General features: G+C 37.3%; 1 protein-coding gene across 17 annotated transcripts in view; it reads right to left on the bottom strand.

The window, feature by feature from the left end:
• EIF4G3 (eukaryotic translation initiation factor 4 gamma 3) overlaps positions 1-17,533 on the bottom strand; it is a 353,112-nt gene that overhangs the window by 5,078 nt on the left and 330,501 nt on the right. For all 17 annotated transcript variants that reach the window (XM_045164652.1, XM_045164651.1, XM_045164650.1 and 14 more), the window contains 4 exons: positions 14,618-14,743; positions 13,414-13,495; positions 11,099-11,197; positions 2,771-2,917 (listed from right to left, as the gene is read on the bottom strand). In XM_045164652.1, the coding sequence (XP_045020587.1) occupies positions 2,771-2,917; positions 11,099-11,197; positions 13,414-13,495; positions 14,618-14,743 (454 nt within the window). The remainder of the gene's footprint in view (positions 1-2,770; positions 2,918-11,098; positions 11,198-13,413; positions 13,496-14,617; positions 14,744-17,533) is intronic.

Here is a 17,533-nt window from a genome sequence, read left to right as displayed (position 1 = left end):
GGTATATGTTAGAAAGCTAAGAATTTCAAAGATATTTAGAGATCAGTTTAATGTTTATGAATTTTAGAACTGATGTAGATTAACCAGTATCTCTCTCTTTGCTGAATACCTAACCTCACATATATCACTTGGGAGGAACTGGTGGTTTCTTGAAAGCAGAGTTAAGAGGGGTTAACAAGTCAGATGGCTGGCTCTGCAGGATACTGGCAGAGCTGAACACAGAGGGCCAGGCCACCTTTTGCTACTGATCTCGTCCCACAGGACGAGAAACATGTGGTGGTATTGCTAATAGCTAAGGCTGAGAATAACGTGGGGTAAGAGCTATGCAGAAAGATTTCACAATGGTTTATGTTTTATATGGTTCATGCTCGTGTACCTCTTTAAATAATATACAGGCTGAAGCCAAGGCTGGTCTAGCCCTGGAAATTACTTCTGCAAAGTCTGAACAATTATTTTTGAATAAATGAGAGAATAAAAACACACCATTACTCTTTGGCTCAACAATACTTTATAAACAGGTTTTAGAGCCATTTCAGCTGAGTATAAAATCCCCAAAGGATCAGATTTCAAGCAGAATCGGAGAAAAACAAATTCAGTTCAGTTCAGTTGCTCAGTCGTGTTCAACTCTGCGACCCCATGAATCGCAGCATGCCAGGCCTCCCTGTCCATCACCAACAGCTAGATGTAATTACTGATAGATGATAACACTTTGAAACCATGTGACTGTCTCTTCCATTTCAAAGAAATGAACTGTGTATCTTTTCTACCAAATAAAGCCAGACACTGTAATTCTAGTATTCAAGAACAGAAAAGACATGAAGAAAAGTATCAAGAACACTAAAGATGAAGCAAAGATATTAACAAAAACGTGCAAGAACAATAAGGAAAATGGGTCTGCTAACTGGAAACGATAAGCAAAGTCAGATCACTGTATAGTAGTAGTATCAGATCTACAGCAACAAGCAGCTTAGATGTGCCGTGCGCTCAGTGACCATGGTGATGTTTTTGTTTCCTTGATCCTTTTTTAAAATTCACCTTTATTAGGTATCATTTACATTCATTAAAATTTACCCTCTGTCTTATTTTTAAGGAGAATAACTGTTGGTCTGGGATAAGCTAAATAAATACGATTATTTAAAAAAGTAGGGCCCAACGTGGATGAAGAGGTGAAAACAGCATCATTTGGCAATATATGAGAAATAAAAGACCAAACTGCTGAAATGAAAGAGAATGATGTTCAGTACGCAAATACTGACCTGACTTCTAAAACATAAAAGAAGGTATCTGAGGTCAATAATATACCAGAAAGCCTGATACTAATTCTACCCTAAAATCTACAACAAACTATCATATGAATGGTTTTAAAGTCTTACAGAGGAAAGAGATGGTTATGCTAAGAATAAATAAGGACAAAGAAAACCAACTCATGCTAAACTACCCTCCTCTCCTTTTCTGATATGATCACCATATGGCAGCCCCGATGGATAGAGCTTTAACTTTTCCAGAGTTTAGCAAGACATCTGACAAATTATAATAGGTATTCCCTTGTAATAATAAACAAGTTAACAGCTGAAATGTCCACCGGGATGGCGATGAGATCTGGTCCTAAAAAGTATGCTGCTTTGTCCTTGGTCCTACTCTACTCACACACTTTCCCCATAACTTGAGTGAGTGCAAAGTTGACATAGTAATCAAATGCAAAGTGAAAACGATACAGAGTGAAAAAGATGGCAAGCAAAATGGATGACCAAATTAGAATCCAAAATGTACTGACAAGACCTCTAAAAAAGTGTCTAATTTAAGAAGATAAATCTAAATAGGACTAAATGTTTAAAACACTATTTTGGCTCAAAAATCAAATGTATAAGTTTGGCATGGAAGAAATGACTGACCTGTAGAATATAAATGAGTGAACACTACAAGACTGAATGGACTGGTTTGGGTTCACTGTGGTGAGTCTGCCAGAAGCACAGGTTAAAGAAGAAAACAAAGAACGCTGAAGCACCACCTAACTCTGTACTGCTGGACCACTGCAGATGAGCATGCTCAGTTCACACGTGCCACTTTGAGAGGCGTATTCAAAATGCAGGTTATGTTTGTATGAGAATAACCAAACAAGGGCCTGGATACCAAGTTTTTAAGAAGGAATGAAAGAACCTGGAGGAGGAGTCAGGAATATATCCTATTGGCTATTATAAATTACTTAAAAAAATATTCCCAATTAGGTGAGGTGATAGACTATCCCAAAGACAGGAGGGAAAATAGGTTAAAAAAATTATAAGAAGCTTCATTATTTCTCAACGCCTGGAAATGGTTAAAGAAACAACAACCCATTAGAAGAACTACAAAAGAGTTATACAAGACAGAGAGAACTAGATTAGCCCCCTATGGCTTTCTTTCAACTGGGATTAGTATATGATTCCATGAACATGTGCACAAATAAAACACATCTACATAAACAAAAGTTAATATTTAAAGGAATACAGTAACAAGTTAAATACAGACATATGTGATCAATGGACTCTACAACACAAGACTTTAAGGTATGTTATGAAAAGGTAAGCCAGCACATTTCATAATAATTATGTATTGCTTATTAATTTTATCCAAGATAGTATCTAAAATGTGAGAACATGAGAAAGAAATGCATATTTTTGAATGGTAAAATGTAGTGTATGTACTAAACTAATGAGAGACCCAGAAAAATGGCTTATTTTCTGAATATTTTTACTTGACTTTATAAAAGACTATGAATCTTTAGTCTTTATACCTCTACCCAGTCAAAGATCTGTTCATCATTTGCCTTGTCCTCAATAATGAGTTTCTCGAGTCGCTTATACAGCTCTTCGGCAGAGAGTTCTTTCTTCAAAAGTGCTTCGGAGGAACAGGAACTGTCAGACTCTAAAAAGTCCAACTTCTGAAACATACAAAGTTAAACATATGAAAATAATTCAACATTATCACCCTGTGAAGAAAACAAAGTCATGGGCTATCTCTTCTATTTCATGTGGAATCAAAATGATTAGCAGAAGCCATTCTGTATTTATAGTTCTGAAAGATTCTAAATGCATTATTCTTCTGAATATACCATTTTTTTTTATACTGAGTATCTCTGATTCTTCTTAAAAACAAGCCTACTTTTCTTCCAAAACATTCTGAGCTTCAGTCTTCATTTTCAGTATGTCTGATCCACAATATTAGATTCAAGTGTACAGTACAGTGACCTGACTTCTGTATACACTGTGAAATGACCACCGCAGTAAGCCCAGCCATTCTCTGTCACCTCACAAAGGCAGCACAATGCTACTGACTGTACTCTCCAAGCTGCACATTACACACTCCCATAACTTGCTTATTTTGTAACTGGAAGTTTGTACCTCTTGACGCCCCCCTTCACCTATTTCACCTCTGCCAATCCCTCTGCTCTGGCAACCACCTACCTCTTCGCTCAGTCTATGGGTTTTTATTTGTTTTGTGGCTCCCACGTGTAAGTGAAATCAGGCGGTGTTTGTCTTTCTCTTTGCTTATTTCATTTAACCTCATACCTGTGGGTGCTTCAGTCTTGCTCTCAGCTGTGACACAGCTCTAAGGCAGGGCAGGTGTACCAGCAAGGCAGCCTATGATTAACATCACTATCGCCACAGAGCAGCTGTCGAAAACTCTGTACCTTTAGTTTTGTCAAGTCCTTCAAACACCTCCTGACCATTCTGAATCCAAGTGTGAAAAATGATGCCATGACTGTTTAACTCTTTGGTATTAAAAAAAAATCAATAATCAAAGTGATATTTCATTTTCTAGGGTATAAGGCCATGAGGTATATAAGTATGCTTTGCTTTATACAGCTTCTCCATGTAAAACCCATAAAGATTAAAATACTAAAGACTATTTACAAATTTTTCTCTAATATCATAGAAGACTCATATATATTCCTATATCCTCCTTGGATCCACAAATCAAAAATTACCTGGAATTCTGTGAAAAAAATTCATTGTTTTAATTATCTTTTGTACCACCTTTAAATAACATATTCCTATAAAGCTTCAGAAACATTATTCAGTATCACAATTTTTCTGATTCAACGTTGATAAATGCGTTAACTATCACATTTCAATATACATACAAAATCACAAGATGATGGCCATAAGTTCTTTTAAGAACAGGCAACTGATTTTTCATAACCTGAAACATTCTCCAAATTTGTTTCAACATTACTTTAGATGTTAGGATACCTATACAGAATACCTCTTTAACCTACCCTACACCTACACAGACAATTGGAGGTCTAAGAGCAACTAACATTAATGGCAAAGTTAAACATTAATTACACTGCTCATAAATAAAATGATCTAAAAATGTGAAAGTGAGTCTTTACCATGGCCTAATGAAGTCAGAAATATCAATAACCTCAGATATGCAGATGACACCACCCTTATGGCAGAAAGTGAAGAGGAACTAAAAAGCCTCTTGATGAAAGTGAAAGAGGAGAGTGAAAAAGTGGGCTTAAAGCTCTACGTTCAGAAAATGAAGATCATGGCATCTGGTCCCATCACTTCATGGTTAATAGATGGGGAAACAGTGGAAACAGTGTCAGACTTTATTTTTTGGGGCTCCAAAATCACTGCAGATGGTGACTGCAGCCATGAAATTCAAAGACGCTTACTCCTTGGAAGGAAAGTTATGACCAACCTAGATAGCATATTCAAAAGCAGAGACAGAAAGGTTTGTCTAGTCAAGGCTATGGTTTTTCCTGTGGTCATGTATGGATGTGCGAGTTGGACTGTGAAGAAGCCTGAGCACCGAAGAATTGATGCTTTTGAACTGTGGTGTTGGAGAAGACTCTTGAGAGTCCCTTGGACTGCAAGGAGATTCAACCAGTCCATTCTGAAGGAGATCAGCCCTGGGATTTCTTTGGAAGGAATGATGCTAAAGCTGAAACTCCAGTACTTTGGCCACCTCATGCGAAGAGTTGACTCATTGGAAAAGACTCTGATGCTGGGAGGGATTGGGGGCAGGAGGAGAAGGGGACGACAGAGGATGAGATGGCTGGATGGCATCACTGACTCGATGGACGTGAGTCTCAGTGAACTCCGGGAGTTGGTGATGGACAGGGAGGCCTGGCGTGCTGCAGTTCATGGGGTTGCAAAGAGTCGGACACAACTGAGCGACTGAACTGAACGAAGTCAGTGGTGAGCTGTGAAGTTTAGCTTGTTCACTGGAGAGAAACATTTATCCCTCAGAATCCCTGTGTTTCTGTGCAAGCCATCTAATCTTCCTAGAACCTAGAAGGCTGGTCTTCAAATTTATGGATCAGCTCATCACTATCTCTTATAGAATGTACTAGGGTTCCCAGAAAAAGGGCATTACATCAGCCATTTTAGAAGAAAGCTAAAAGTCAAGGTAAGGATGGCCAAGTTTTCTGAAGCCTCATTTTTCTGTTTTCTAAACATTTTTATAAATAACAACATTATGCATAGTTGACTGAGTTCCTCTATGCTCAGTGCTTCTTAAACATTCTTTTTTAATCCTCATATAAGTTCTGTAAGACATATTATAATAAGCATTTCATAGGTAAGGAATCTGAGGCTTAGAGAAACCAAGTAATTTTAAAGTCTTAAGTGGGAGAAAACTGGAATCTGAACCCAGGTTTATCTGACTTCAAATAAGGGGGCCACACGTTTTCCTTTCTCTTGTACACACTCCTAGAAGCACAATCGCTGGGCCTCACGGGAATTCCATGAGAAATCATCCTTATGCAGCTGCTTTCGTAAGTTATATCTTTATTCAATGTATGCCCATTAACACGTATTTATTATTTTATGGATTTGCCTTTTAAATCATAATCATTCAGTAAACAGAAAGGAGTTACAAATGAAGAACAAAACACCGCTGATCTGCATTTATCTGTGGGCCACCGTTGCCAGTCACCCCCGTTTCCTCGCACGGCTGCGGGTTACCTCCCAGTGTCCCTTTGCGTCAACCTGAAAGGCTCAGTTTAGGACAGCAGGTCTAACTAACTAACGTAGTCTTTATCTGGGAATGTCTTCATATCTTCCTCACTTTTGTAGGAAACATTGCAGATATATTAACAGTCTTTAAATTCTAGAACTTTAAGTATATCATTCCAATGTCTCCCACTATCATAGTTTCTGATGAGAAACTGGCTGTTAATTTTATTTGTAGGCTTCTTTGTATGCGATGAGTCACTTTTCCTCTTGATGCTTTTGCTATTTCTTCTTTGTTTTTGTCTTTCAAAAGTTTCACTGTATCTTGTGAAACCGAGTTTATCCTGCTTGGAGTTTGTTGAAATTCATTTGGGAAATTTTCAACCATTATTTCTTTAAATATTTTCTTCTGTTCCTTTCTCTCTTCTCTGGGGCTCCGTTATGATATACCGACAATGCTTGATGCTGTCCCCTAAGTCCTTAGACTCTTCATTTTTCTGGATTCTTTTTTCTTTCTGCTCCTCAAACTGAGTAATTTCTTCTTTTAAAGCCTTTTATATGTTAAATGGATTAATTTTTCAATATGTATTATAATTAAAAGCTTTTTAAAAAATAAACTATAGGGACACTTTTAAAAATTCAATGATATTCAGTTTCATGTAACAATGCCAGAAATTTCATTGGGAAAACAATTAATAAAAGGTGTATCTGCAAATATTAAAGATGGATTTTCATCATAGTAAATCAGTGTTGAATCAGTGATTCCTGACTGAGCAATTTCAACTGTGCTGTTTTCAAGTTCACTGATTGATTCGTCTGTTCAAACCTGCTGCTGAAACATTCTAGTTAATTTTTCATTTCGGCTGTTGTCACTTTTCAGTTTCTATTTGGTTCCTTTTTATAATTTCTACCTCTTTACTGGTACTCCCAGCTTGTTCAGTTCATCATTCTGATTTCCTTTATTTCCTCTTCCATGGTTTTCTTTAGTAACTGGAGCACAGTTAAAGCCCTTGTCTAGTAAGCCCAATGTTTGGGCTTCCCCAGGGATGCTTTCTGCCAGTTTCTTTTTTCCCTTTGAAAGAGCTGTATTTTCCTGTTTCTTTGCATACTTGACAATTTTTTTGTTGAAAACCAGACCTTGCAATGTGCTAAGTCTGGACATCAGATTCTCTCTTTTACCTAGGAACTGCTGATGTTGTAGTTATGTGTTTATTTAGTGCCTTTCTGACCAGGACCATATTCCTTCTTTTGTGTGATTACTGAAATCTCTGATCCACTATCTCCGCTGTCAGCCAGTGACTTTTCAGAAATCTCAGTGACCATCTGGATCCGAGGAGAAAGAGAGAGGTATGGCGGAGACTCAGGTGTGTTCAGTTTAAGCTTCTATAACAGACCCTGTCTGAGAAGCCGCTTCAGAATGAGGGGTGGAAACAACATCCAGGTCCTGAGGTGGGTCCCTGGTGAAGCGGTGGCAGATTAACAGACAGAGCACCAGCCTTTGCAGGACAAGGTCGTTATTGCTCTATCTGGCACCAGAAGACAGAACGATTGTCCTTTCAGCTATCTACCACAGAGCTGGAGGCTGCTAGGTCTCTAGGCAAAATTCCAAAATCCCTGAAATTTACCACACTCTTTTTTCATCAAGCATTGTCCTGGTTCTGGTAGTGCATTTGTTCCACTCGACTCCGTAATTTCAAAATATCTGTCTAACTGTCCCAGCTCAACAGCTGTTTCAGCAGAGGGGCTAACTCTGGATCTTCTTTCTTCTTCATCTTTTCTATATCCATACATTGGTTTTATAATTTTAAATTAACCTTATATTCCTGTGACAAACCTACCTGGTTATGATGTATCATGTTTTTTTGTTGTTGTTAGATGTGACTTGTGCAAATTTTGACAACAAATTTAGTCAACAAAATTTTCTCTATGTTAATTAGGAATTAGTCTATAGTTCTCTTTTCTTGAAATGCCTTTGTTCAGTCTTGTTATCAATGTGATGCTGGCCTCATAGAATGAGTTGGAAAATGGTCTCTCCTGTTCAAGCTTTAGAAGAATTAGTATGAAAGTTTTGCAAAACTGGCATTACTTTTTCCTTTAACGTTTGGTAGAACTCATCGGTGAACTCATCCGAGCCTGGAGTGTTTTTTGTGGGGACATTTTTAACTACTAAAATTTCTTTCATACTCATGTTATCTGTTTTTCTTCTTGCTCTATTAGCTTCTTCTTGCTCAAGAAATTTACTCATTTCAACTAAGTTGATGTGTTTATGTTATTACGTGTAGAATTTGTACAATGTCACCTCTCTCATTCTTTTTATTAGAAATTTGTGCCTTATCTTTTATTTTTCCTGATTAGTTTCGCTAGAGGTTTATCAACTTTATCTTCTCAAAGAACCAGCTTTTGACTTCAGTGACTCTTCTTTATTGTTCTTCTCTTTCACTGATTTCTGCTCTGATTTTTGTTATCTCCTTTTGAGTTTTATTTGCTCTTCCTTTTTCTAATTTTGTAAGGTTAAAGCTGAAGTTAATGATTTGTGACCTTACTTCTTTCTACATCAGGTGTTCAGTGCTAAAACTTCACTCTAATACTGCTTTAGTTGTATCCCACAAATTTTTATGGGCTGTGTTTTCACCTTCATCCAGTATAAAATATTTTAAAAATATCTTTTATGATTTATTTGACTCATGGGTTATTTAGAAGTGTACTACTAAGTTTCTAAATATATGTTGCCCTTCTTCCTCTTAAAGGTTAGCTTATTTGGAAGTCAACTCTAGATTAACTCATTTTCTCAGTACATTAAAATGACTCCACCATCTTTTATTGTCATCTTTGTAACACTTTGATTGACAGTATACAATTGGGTTTTCATTGCTGTTATTACAAAATTTGTTTTTCCTTTGGAGATAATATGCTGCTTCTTTCTAGCTACTTTAAAATCTTTTCTTTTTTTCTTTCTTGATATTATGCAGTTTCACTAAAATGTAACTATCCTACGTGGTATACATATGCTTTCTACAGATTCACATATTTTTCAGTTCTGGAAAAGTCTTAGCCACAATCTCTTTAAATAATGACTCTTCTCCATTCTATTTTCCCTTTTAGGATTCCAATTAGACACATTATAGACTTTCTCTTTCTAGCCCCTAAATTTTATTAACATCTATCAGAATTCTACCTAGTTTCTTCTCTTTTTATATCTGCCCAATCATCTTTGCTCCTTTTTGTGACTCCTCTTTATAAAATAGTGTTATTTTATATTATGAGTTGCTGCTAAGTCGCTCAGTCATGTCCGACTCTTTGCGACCCCATAGATGGCAGCCCACCAGGCTCCCCGGTCCCTGGGATTCTCCAGGCAAGAACACTGGAGTGGACTGCCATTTCCTTCTCCAATGCATGAAAGGGAAAAGTGAAAGTGAAGTTGCTCTGTCATGTATGACTCTCATGACTCCATGGACTACAGCCTACCAGGCTCCTCCATCCATGGGATTTTCCAGGCAAGGGTACTGGAGTGGGGTGCCATTGCCTTCTCCGATATTATGAGTTATCATTCTATTATTTCAAGTCTCCAGAGTATAAATCCTGCATTTATGGCCTGTTTACTCTCATTCTTGGTTACTTATTTCATTATATGTTACATGAACTCTAAGTATTAACTCATACATTTGGAAACTATTAATTTGTAGAAAATAAGAGGTAAGTTGAGGGTGTTTTCTCCAAAGAGCATTTTGGTTCAGTGCTTCGTGGAGCTGGGTTACTACTGAACTAGGGCCATGTCAGCTTCTTCTGGACCTTTGGGAGCACTTCAGGTGGGATTAGGCAACGTGCCCTTTACATGTGCTTGTGAAGAGAAGCCCACCAGGCTTCTCTGTCCATGGGGATTCTCACATGTGCTTACTGCTCAGAATTCAGATTTCATCTTTGGCTTTTCCCCCCATTATTCTTTTTGTTACTTGGAAGTTTTTTCCATGTTCTATTATCCCAGCAATGAAAGACAAATTATGCCTTATGTAGGCTCTTATTATCATGGCAGGAGTGCTCCTTAGTATATCTAGTTTAAAACCAAAAGAAAGCTAAAATCCACTGTGAATCTAATGTCTTTATCCAACTTAAAATATACATGCTTTAAAATCATTTTCAGATTGCTTTATTATTTTCTTTTAACCTAAGAGTGACTTTTTTCTCCTTATTGCTGAATTTGTAGGCTATCTTAGCAGTTATTTTCCTCAGATGTTTTAGGATTTTGATTTGCAGGATAATTTTGAGAATAATTTTTTTTGTTTTAGGACCAGATTATATTGATTGTGGAGCCTTCTGCCTTATTGTGGATTTTTGGATCCAGTTACTAAGTCAGTAGGCAGCTTAGCTAAGGTTCTGTCTATAAGACTGTACCTATCTTCCTAACACTTATTTATCGATTTTCCACTTAGTGACATGCAGTAAGCCTGTCTCCAAACTTGTACCTTGTAAGGGGCTATTACCCTACAGAAATAACTTCTGACTTGTTTCTGCTTTCAGACCCAGAGCTCAGAAGACTTGCAGCTTTAACCCTATCACCCCTGCTTTATTTATTGATTTCATTCCTGGTTCATGGATACATGTAACTTGTTTTCAAAATGTGTCTAATTTCTTAAATCTTTTTTATTTATCATCTAATGAATGCATAGACAAAAAGCCATGAGGTTCTTAAAAGTTCCCAGATGAGAACTGTGATTGGTTCCGTCCGACAAGAGATCAGAAAATATTTCTCCTTAGGAAACACGAGTCTTTTTGAGGGTAAAGTGGCCTTAAAGTATAGACTTAAAATGACATCTTGACCATGATTCCTATTTTGGTCTAATTTTAAAAACTGGGGGCTTCCCTAGTGACTTAGACAGTAAAGAATCTGCCTGCTATGTAGGAGACCTGGGTTCAATCCCTGGGTTGGGAAGACTCCCTGGAGAAGTGAATGGCTACCCATTCTAGTATTCTTGCCTGGAGAATTCCATGGACAGAGAAGCCTGGCAGATTACAGTCCATGGGGTCACAAAGAGTCGGACACGACTGAGCAATTTTAACTTTCACTTAATAACTGGAATATTGATGTAATTACTTTTAGCTCCTCTAAGAAACAGACCAACTACTATCAAACAGGAGGTATAAACCTTGCTCCTACTCACCTGTTCCAAGAGAAAATTATGTACATCTTCCCCTTCTGGTAAAAAGTCCTTCCAGCTGAGGTCAGCCTCCCTCCATAGGGCTCCCACTTTCTTATGGCTCTAAAACAGAGATTAAGTTCAGTTCATTTACTTCTACATTGAAAGGAGGAAAAAAAAGTCAAGAGTGCAAAACTGTGAAGGCTAAAAAAACTGAAACTTTTCCTTGTGTTGACATGAAGTTAATTTCTTAGGATTCTCAGCTTTTAAGCTGAGATGTCTAAATGTACATAAATGTAGTGGAAAGTGAAGTACAGCTGATTAAGGTTCAATAATTTCTTTTACGAGATGACTAATCTGGGGATTGGCAAGCTTGGTGTTTGGTGTTTTTTTTAAATATAATCATCTGAAAAGAGTTTAATTCACACAACTTATAAATTCAAAACTGTCTCTTTTCCTGAACAGTGCTATATGCATTGGTGATTAAAGCTATTCAATAAGCCTTGCTGGAAGTCCTCCTCATAGTAGGTTATCATTATGCTACTTAACATGAGAATGATTAAGGAAGTCATTGCTCCTGAACAAGGAATGAGAATTATTTCAAGGGCAAGAAGTGCAAGGTTGAGCCCAACAAACAGCAGAGAAGAGCTGCTGTCAGCTGGAAAGCTGATGAGGAGGTTAAGTCCACTCCCTGAGCCAAGTCACAGTGATAAAGGAACGCGTCGGGCGTCGAGGCTGCAACTGTCATCTAAGGAGCGCGTACTGGTTACTCCACAGACTGATTTGCCCAGGGCACAGCTGGTAACCTGGCAGAGCTAGGATTTTAACTCTAGGTTAATTTCAGAGTTTATATTCTATGAGAATTTTGTTTTAGTTAGGAAAAGTGAGAACCTGCTTTCTGTTTCTACAAATAAATCTTAACAAGAATTTGAATTTTAAGGGATGAAGTCAAATAGGTAGAAGAGGTGGAGAAAATTCTGGATCTAGAAATTAGGGTTCAATAAAAACTTCAGTGCCATCAAGCAAGGGGTATTAATAATATATAATCAGCTAGAACTAGAGATGAGACTCTTCAGTATACCTATCTACGAGTAATTATCACACAAATTAGATACAGGGGAACTTCTGCAGATTTAGACAGAGAAATGATAAGCTGTTTTGTTTTGGTTTTTATCAGTGCCTACAAAACAGTAAATTCTATCATCCCAGTATCTCTTGCTCTGGTATGAATAAGTCAGGAATCACTCTAGAACTTTCCAAGGGAGTTGTTTTGTTTTGATGCTTCTCACCCCAGGAGTTACATCACCTCCCTCTTTGGGAAGCTATACCACTTTTCCAAACCTCTTAACCTCTAATATAGCACGGACACAATTTTTTGGTTAAGATTTGTCCATCTCCCCTTCCAGTCTATAAATTCTTTGAAGGTTTAGTCATCTTTGTAGACTAAATTCCTGGCAAAGGGCTTTGCAGAGAATTATGCAGTAATTCTAAAATAAATGTAACTTTAAGATAGAAATTCACAATCCTGCAGAATCATTTTCACCACCTATTTTTTTTTCCATTAAAAAATCATTTTATTGAAGTACAGTTAATTTACCATGTTGCGTTAATTTCTGCTGTACAGCAAAGTGATTCAGTTACATGTATACATACACACGGTCTTCTTCATACCCTTTTCCATTATAGTTTATCACAGGATATTGATACGTCCCTGAGCTATACAGGAGGTCCTCACTGTTTATCCATTATGTGCACAGCAGTTTGCATCTGCCAACCCGGACTCCCGACCCATCTCCCCCTCCCCTTGGCAACCACAAGCCCCTTCTCTATTCTGAAAGTCTGTTTCTATCGCAGAGATAAGTTCATTTGTATTTTAGATTCCATGTATAAGTGATATCAATGTGAATTTTTACCACCTATTTCTAATCAGATTACTTAGCCTTAATCCAAAAATAATAAAATTAATCATTTCATGAATCTCATCTTTCTCTGAAAGTGGAGGAGTTTTAATCAAAATCTATTATAATAAAGTATAAATAATATAGCCATTTTGCTTCAAGAGAAAATAAATTAAAACACATCTTGAGATTCTTTAAATTTTACCAAATCTAGCTGAGATTAGATAATTTCTTCCCAAATTACTAGAGAACAGAAAGGCAAATATACCTTTGGAAAAAACTAGACTGAACCCGAGACCTCACTTTTTTTCCCCCCGCAAATAATAGAAGTTAACAGAATTACTTACACAGCGATACCCAAGTTATTCACAGATAAACCAAGATCAAAATCATGACACTTCCTAATACACTGCTAAGTCCAACACTAAGTTTAACGCTCACCATTTGTTTGCATAGAAGGTGCAATATTTCAGAAATCAAGATTCCAGCTCTTCCAACAGGAAGTAAAGGTTTGCAAAATTCTCTGTAAAAGACACAAGTAGTGCTTCAGTACCTCTGAACAAATTCTCTGTTTTAAAAAACAGGCAAACAAAGTGTGCCCAAAGAACAGATACTGTGCAACCTAAATAATACTGAGAAAGTCCAAGCTCCAGAACATGCTCAAAGTAATAATTTTCAGCAGAAGTAGTTCAGAGACCTCGGGTTTTTATGCCTCACTGAGAAGCTGGAAAGAGGCTTTACAACTCCTGGGTTTTGCCTTTTTCTCTGTTTCAGTGATAAAAGCAATGCAGAGATCAGTCTCACTTACTCTGTTTATGTAAGTTCCACTTTAAGCTCAAAGGAGAGAAGCACCTTAGGTAACAGGAAGGTGTGAAGCTTGCTTATGAAATATGTTTAAGGAAGGAAGCTTTTCTTTAGAATATGGATGAAACAGAAAGGAACCAATTTTCCCATAGTCTAAATCAGTATTTCACAAACTATGTTCCACAGCATATTAACAATTATTCCTCAAAAAAAGGATTCAACAGTCAATTAAACGAAGTGATGCTGACTGAAACAAATCTAAGTTATTTTTATTTGTTGCTTTGTTCACAGGACTGCCATAACCTTTGATGCGCTGTAATACACTAGTGAACCTCACAGGGGCACACTAGCATGCCGAGTCTGACTATGAGAGCAGTTTTGGGAGAAATACTAGCCCACACCGTGTAGCGACAATTGCCCATTCCTGTCCCAATCTAGGAATGCCTAACAGCTCAGTTTCTTTCAAAACAGCCTGAGCAGGTACCATGCAGGTGCCACAGTCTGACAGGTTATCACGTGGAACTAGAAATTCTTACAGCACTGGAGCAATGAGAGACACAAAAGCCAGATTAACAGTAAGCTTCCAGGAGCAATCACTTTCCAATCACGTGATTCTGAAGCCATGTCTAACATTAATGAACCACAGGGCTATTATACCCCCATCACTTCTCTAATTTAGAAAAATGTAAAATTTTTATATAGAAATTAGAAGCCTTTAAGAGCTACAGGCTGAGTGTGAAAGTCTCCAAAAGCACTGAAGAAACAGCACTAAGCTAAAATCCAGCTGGTGAGTTCTGCCAGGTTAACTAGAAATACATCCAAAGAAACAAGCACAACTTACGTGATGAGTTCTCTCATGGAGATTCCGCCTTCTTTTAACATGGGAGTCACCAGTTCAGCAAGGTACAACCAAATATGGGGAATATCAATGGCCATGTCATCTGCCAATTCCAATGTTTCTGAAAAACTGCAAAAGAACAGGAAAAAATCCACATGCAAGTGTAATTGAAAAGTTAAGATCAAATACATCGATCAAAAACCAGTCAGTCAACAAATATCCATTAAACAACTGCTATGTCTGGTACTGCTCTAGGCATCAAGTACACAAGCTTTTAATCTCAAAGAGTTTGTATCAGTGTGGGGAGGAAAACAACACAAACAAAAGCGTATTTGCAGACAGGGTTAATTCTCTGAAGAACAGGACCTCAGGTACCAGGATACGCTAGAGGGTGACCAGAAAACACCCCTGTGTGGAACTGCCATCTGAAAGACTTAATGAAAACGAGGCAGTCTCATGATGTTCTAGGGTAACAAGCTATTAATTTAATCCCAACTATAAAGAGTTCCCCATAGCTAAGAATCACATCCTCTGAGTCGGTCAGAAGCACTGACGGAAAACTTCCTGTAATACAGACCAGACACAAAGAGAAGAAAAGACACAAATTCTCCCTTTGAGGAGCTTACAATGGGGAAGAAAGCTGGGTGAATACAAAAGAGCCTGACAACGTTACTACATAACATCATCATTATACACGTTACAAACTGCGCAACCTCTAAAGAAAAGCTGGTGGTTTTAGGCTTTCATGCTATGGAATATTTCTCAATGTGAAGTAACATAAATCGACTTTTTAAATATAAAATTTAGAAACATCAAATACAAAACACCAGCACAGTCTTATTTAGGTTGGAAATCATAGCTATTCATTTTAAGTATAAAAACACAGTTCAAGACTGTGTTAATCATTCCAACATAGAATATATTAAAAGGTACAAAAACAAAAGTGAATTTAACTATAGGAGACATATAAATAATTACAAGGAAATACACATAATCAGAAGGGTGCATGAATCGAGGGGTCAGGGCAGGTGGTACCTTTCAGATCTCCGCATACATAAAAAATGTGTGTTTGCTCACTGCAATTCCAGTTTCTAGCCACAGTGTGCCGTTCTTTTTACCTACCTGAGAGAGCTACACATCACTAAAATTTTTCACTTTAAAAGAGGTACCACTGTAAGGCAGGGTCACTTTTCTGAAGGTGTCATTTCAAAACAGTTGGCAGCTCAGCCACATTATCTAACTCTGGGCTTCATAAATCCTTAATGGCAATTTTGTGACCTCACAGCTTGCAATTATTTGACACCAATTTGCTATAAACAGACTCCTGACTGTTCGCTCATTATGTACGCTTCCAGCTTGGTTAATGTGCCAACGATAGGACATAATCTGGCCGGGCTCCAGGATTTCTAGATTAATTACGTGTAATGCCTCTTCATGTTTCATGGTTTAGTGGTATAAACTTTTCTAATGAGCTCATGAGACAATCGCAGCAGTCTTGGTCTTGAAGCAGTGTGTCTAAACTGTTCTTTTCAACTCATATTACAACTAAAAGGTACTCCTTCTTTCCCAGTTTTCTCCTTGTCGATTGGTCAGTTTACCATGGTACCGTCTGCAGAACTCCATCATCGACCAAATCCACAATGATGATAAGAAACATAGCTGGCTGAACACACGATATCTGAAACAAAAGCTGGTAAGCAACTTACTTCTCTTCAAGTTTACTATTCCTAAATCCTTTTCTACGATTTTAGAAGAAAAATCCTACAGCCCTGTGTGCAGAAGCTGCTTGACAATTATCTCTGTGTCTTTGGACTACTACTTAGCCTTTAACAATGCCTTGCCTAACATGTATTTTCTGCTGGCTGAATAAATGAAATAAAGCTATAGCACAGCCTTGCTTCGTGGTATATAGTGACTACAACACCCACTAAATTGCACTTCTGGGAGGTCCACCAACGGGACTTCAAACATCCCTCACCCCATTTCAACTAGAGAAACTCTATTTTTACTTATTTTATATATTGCGATCCTAAAATTTAGTTGAAGAAAGCAATACATTATTAAAAGTTAGAAATATATTTTTTAATTTTAATTTTTTAATGCAGTAAAGTTCTGATTAGACATCTGCTAAAAGGCAAAATAATCTACCATTGCTGGAAATGACCTTGTCAGGCAGCATCTTCCATAATTTTGCATTATGATAACTTTAATAAAAATACAAATCTTGCTGTAGATAATCAAAGAAGAAATAGTGAAGACATCTCAAACTTAAGCTGGTCTGGTATTATTATGCTGATCATTAGAGAATCTAACTAGATGTAAAACAAAGAAATAAATAAAAAGATAAAGACCCTTCTTATATTCCAGTACCACTTTCAAAGGAATACCACAGAAAAAGACTATTACCTCACCTATGAGAGCAAATGGGGCCTTCACTTGTAAAGAAGCACCTCTACAATTCTGCATATGGAACTTAGTCTGCTTGTCCACTTATGCTCCAGTGTCTTTTACCAAAGTAGAATTGCCTTAAGTGGCAAGAAAAGTTCCACGAGTAGTCAAGGAGGAGATAAGAATTTCCTTCCCAATAAGTATCTCCGAAAGTAAAATATTAATATATCGAGATTCCTTGAAGGGCAAATATTTTGGGTCTCTAGTCAGCTCCAACTTTTGTCCTGCTTTTCACTTATTTATTACATTTTCATTTGTTCAAAACACTTTCAAAGAGATTCCAATTCCAGGTGAACAGTGAGCTACATTCAACTACCCTTACCAGACAGTTTTTACAAGTTTCCTGAGGCCATGATATTAAAGGACTATACCACATTATCTGCAATGAATCGATCTACACAATAATGTGCTTACCTACCCACATATCTGATTTGCATCATAGAGTATTTAGATCCAAGTCCTGAAAATTCC

This window comes from Bubalus bubalis, chromosome 2 (assembly GCF_019923935.1).
Source record: "Bubalus bubalis isolate 160015118507 breed Murrah chromosome 2, NDDB_SH_1, whole genome shotgun sequence".
Lineage (NCBI taxonomy): Eukaryota > Metazoa > Chordata > Mammalia > Artiodactyla > Bovidae > Bubalus > Bubalus bubalis.
This window is presented reverse-complemented; position numbering and strand designations above follow the sequence as displayed.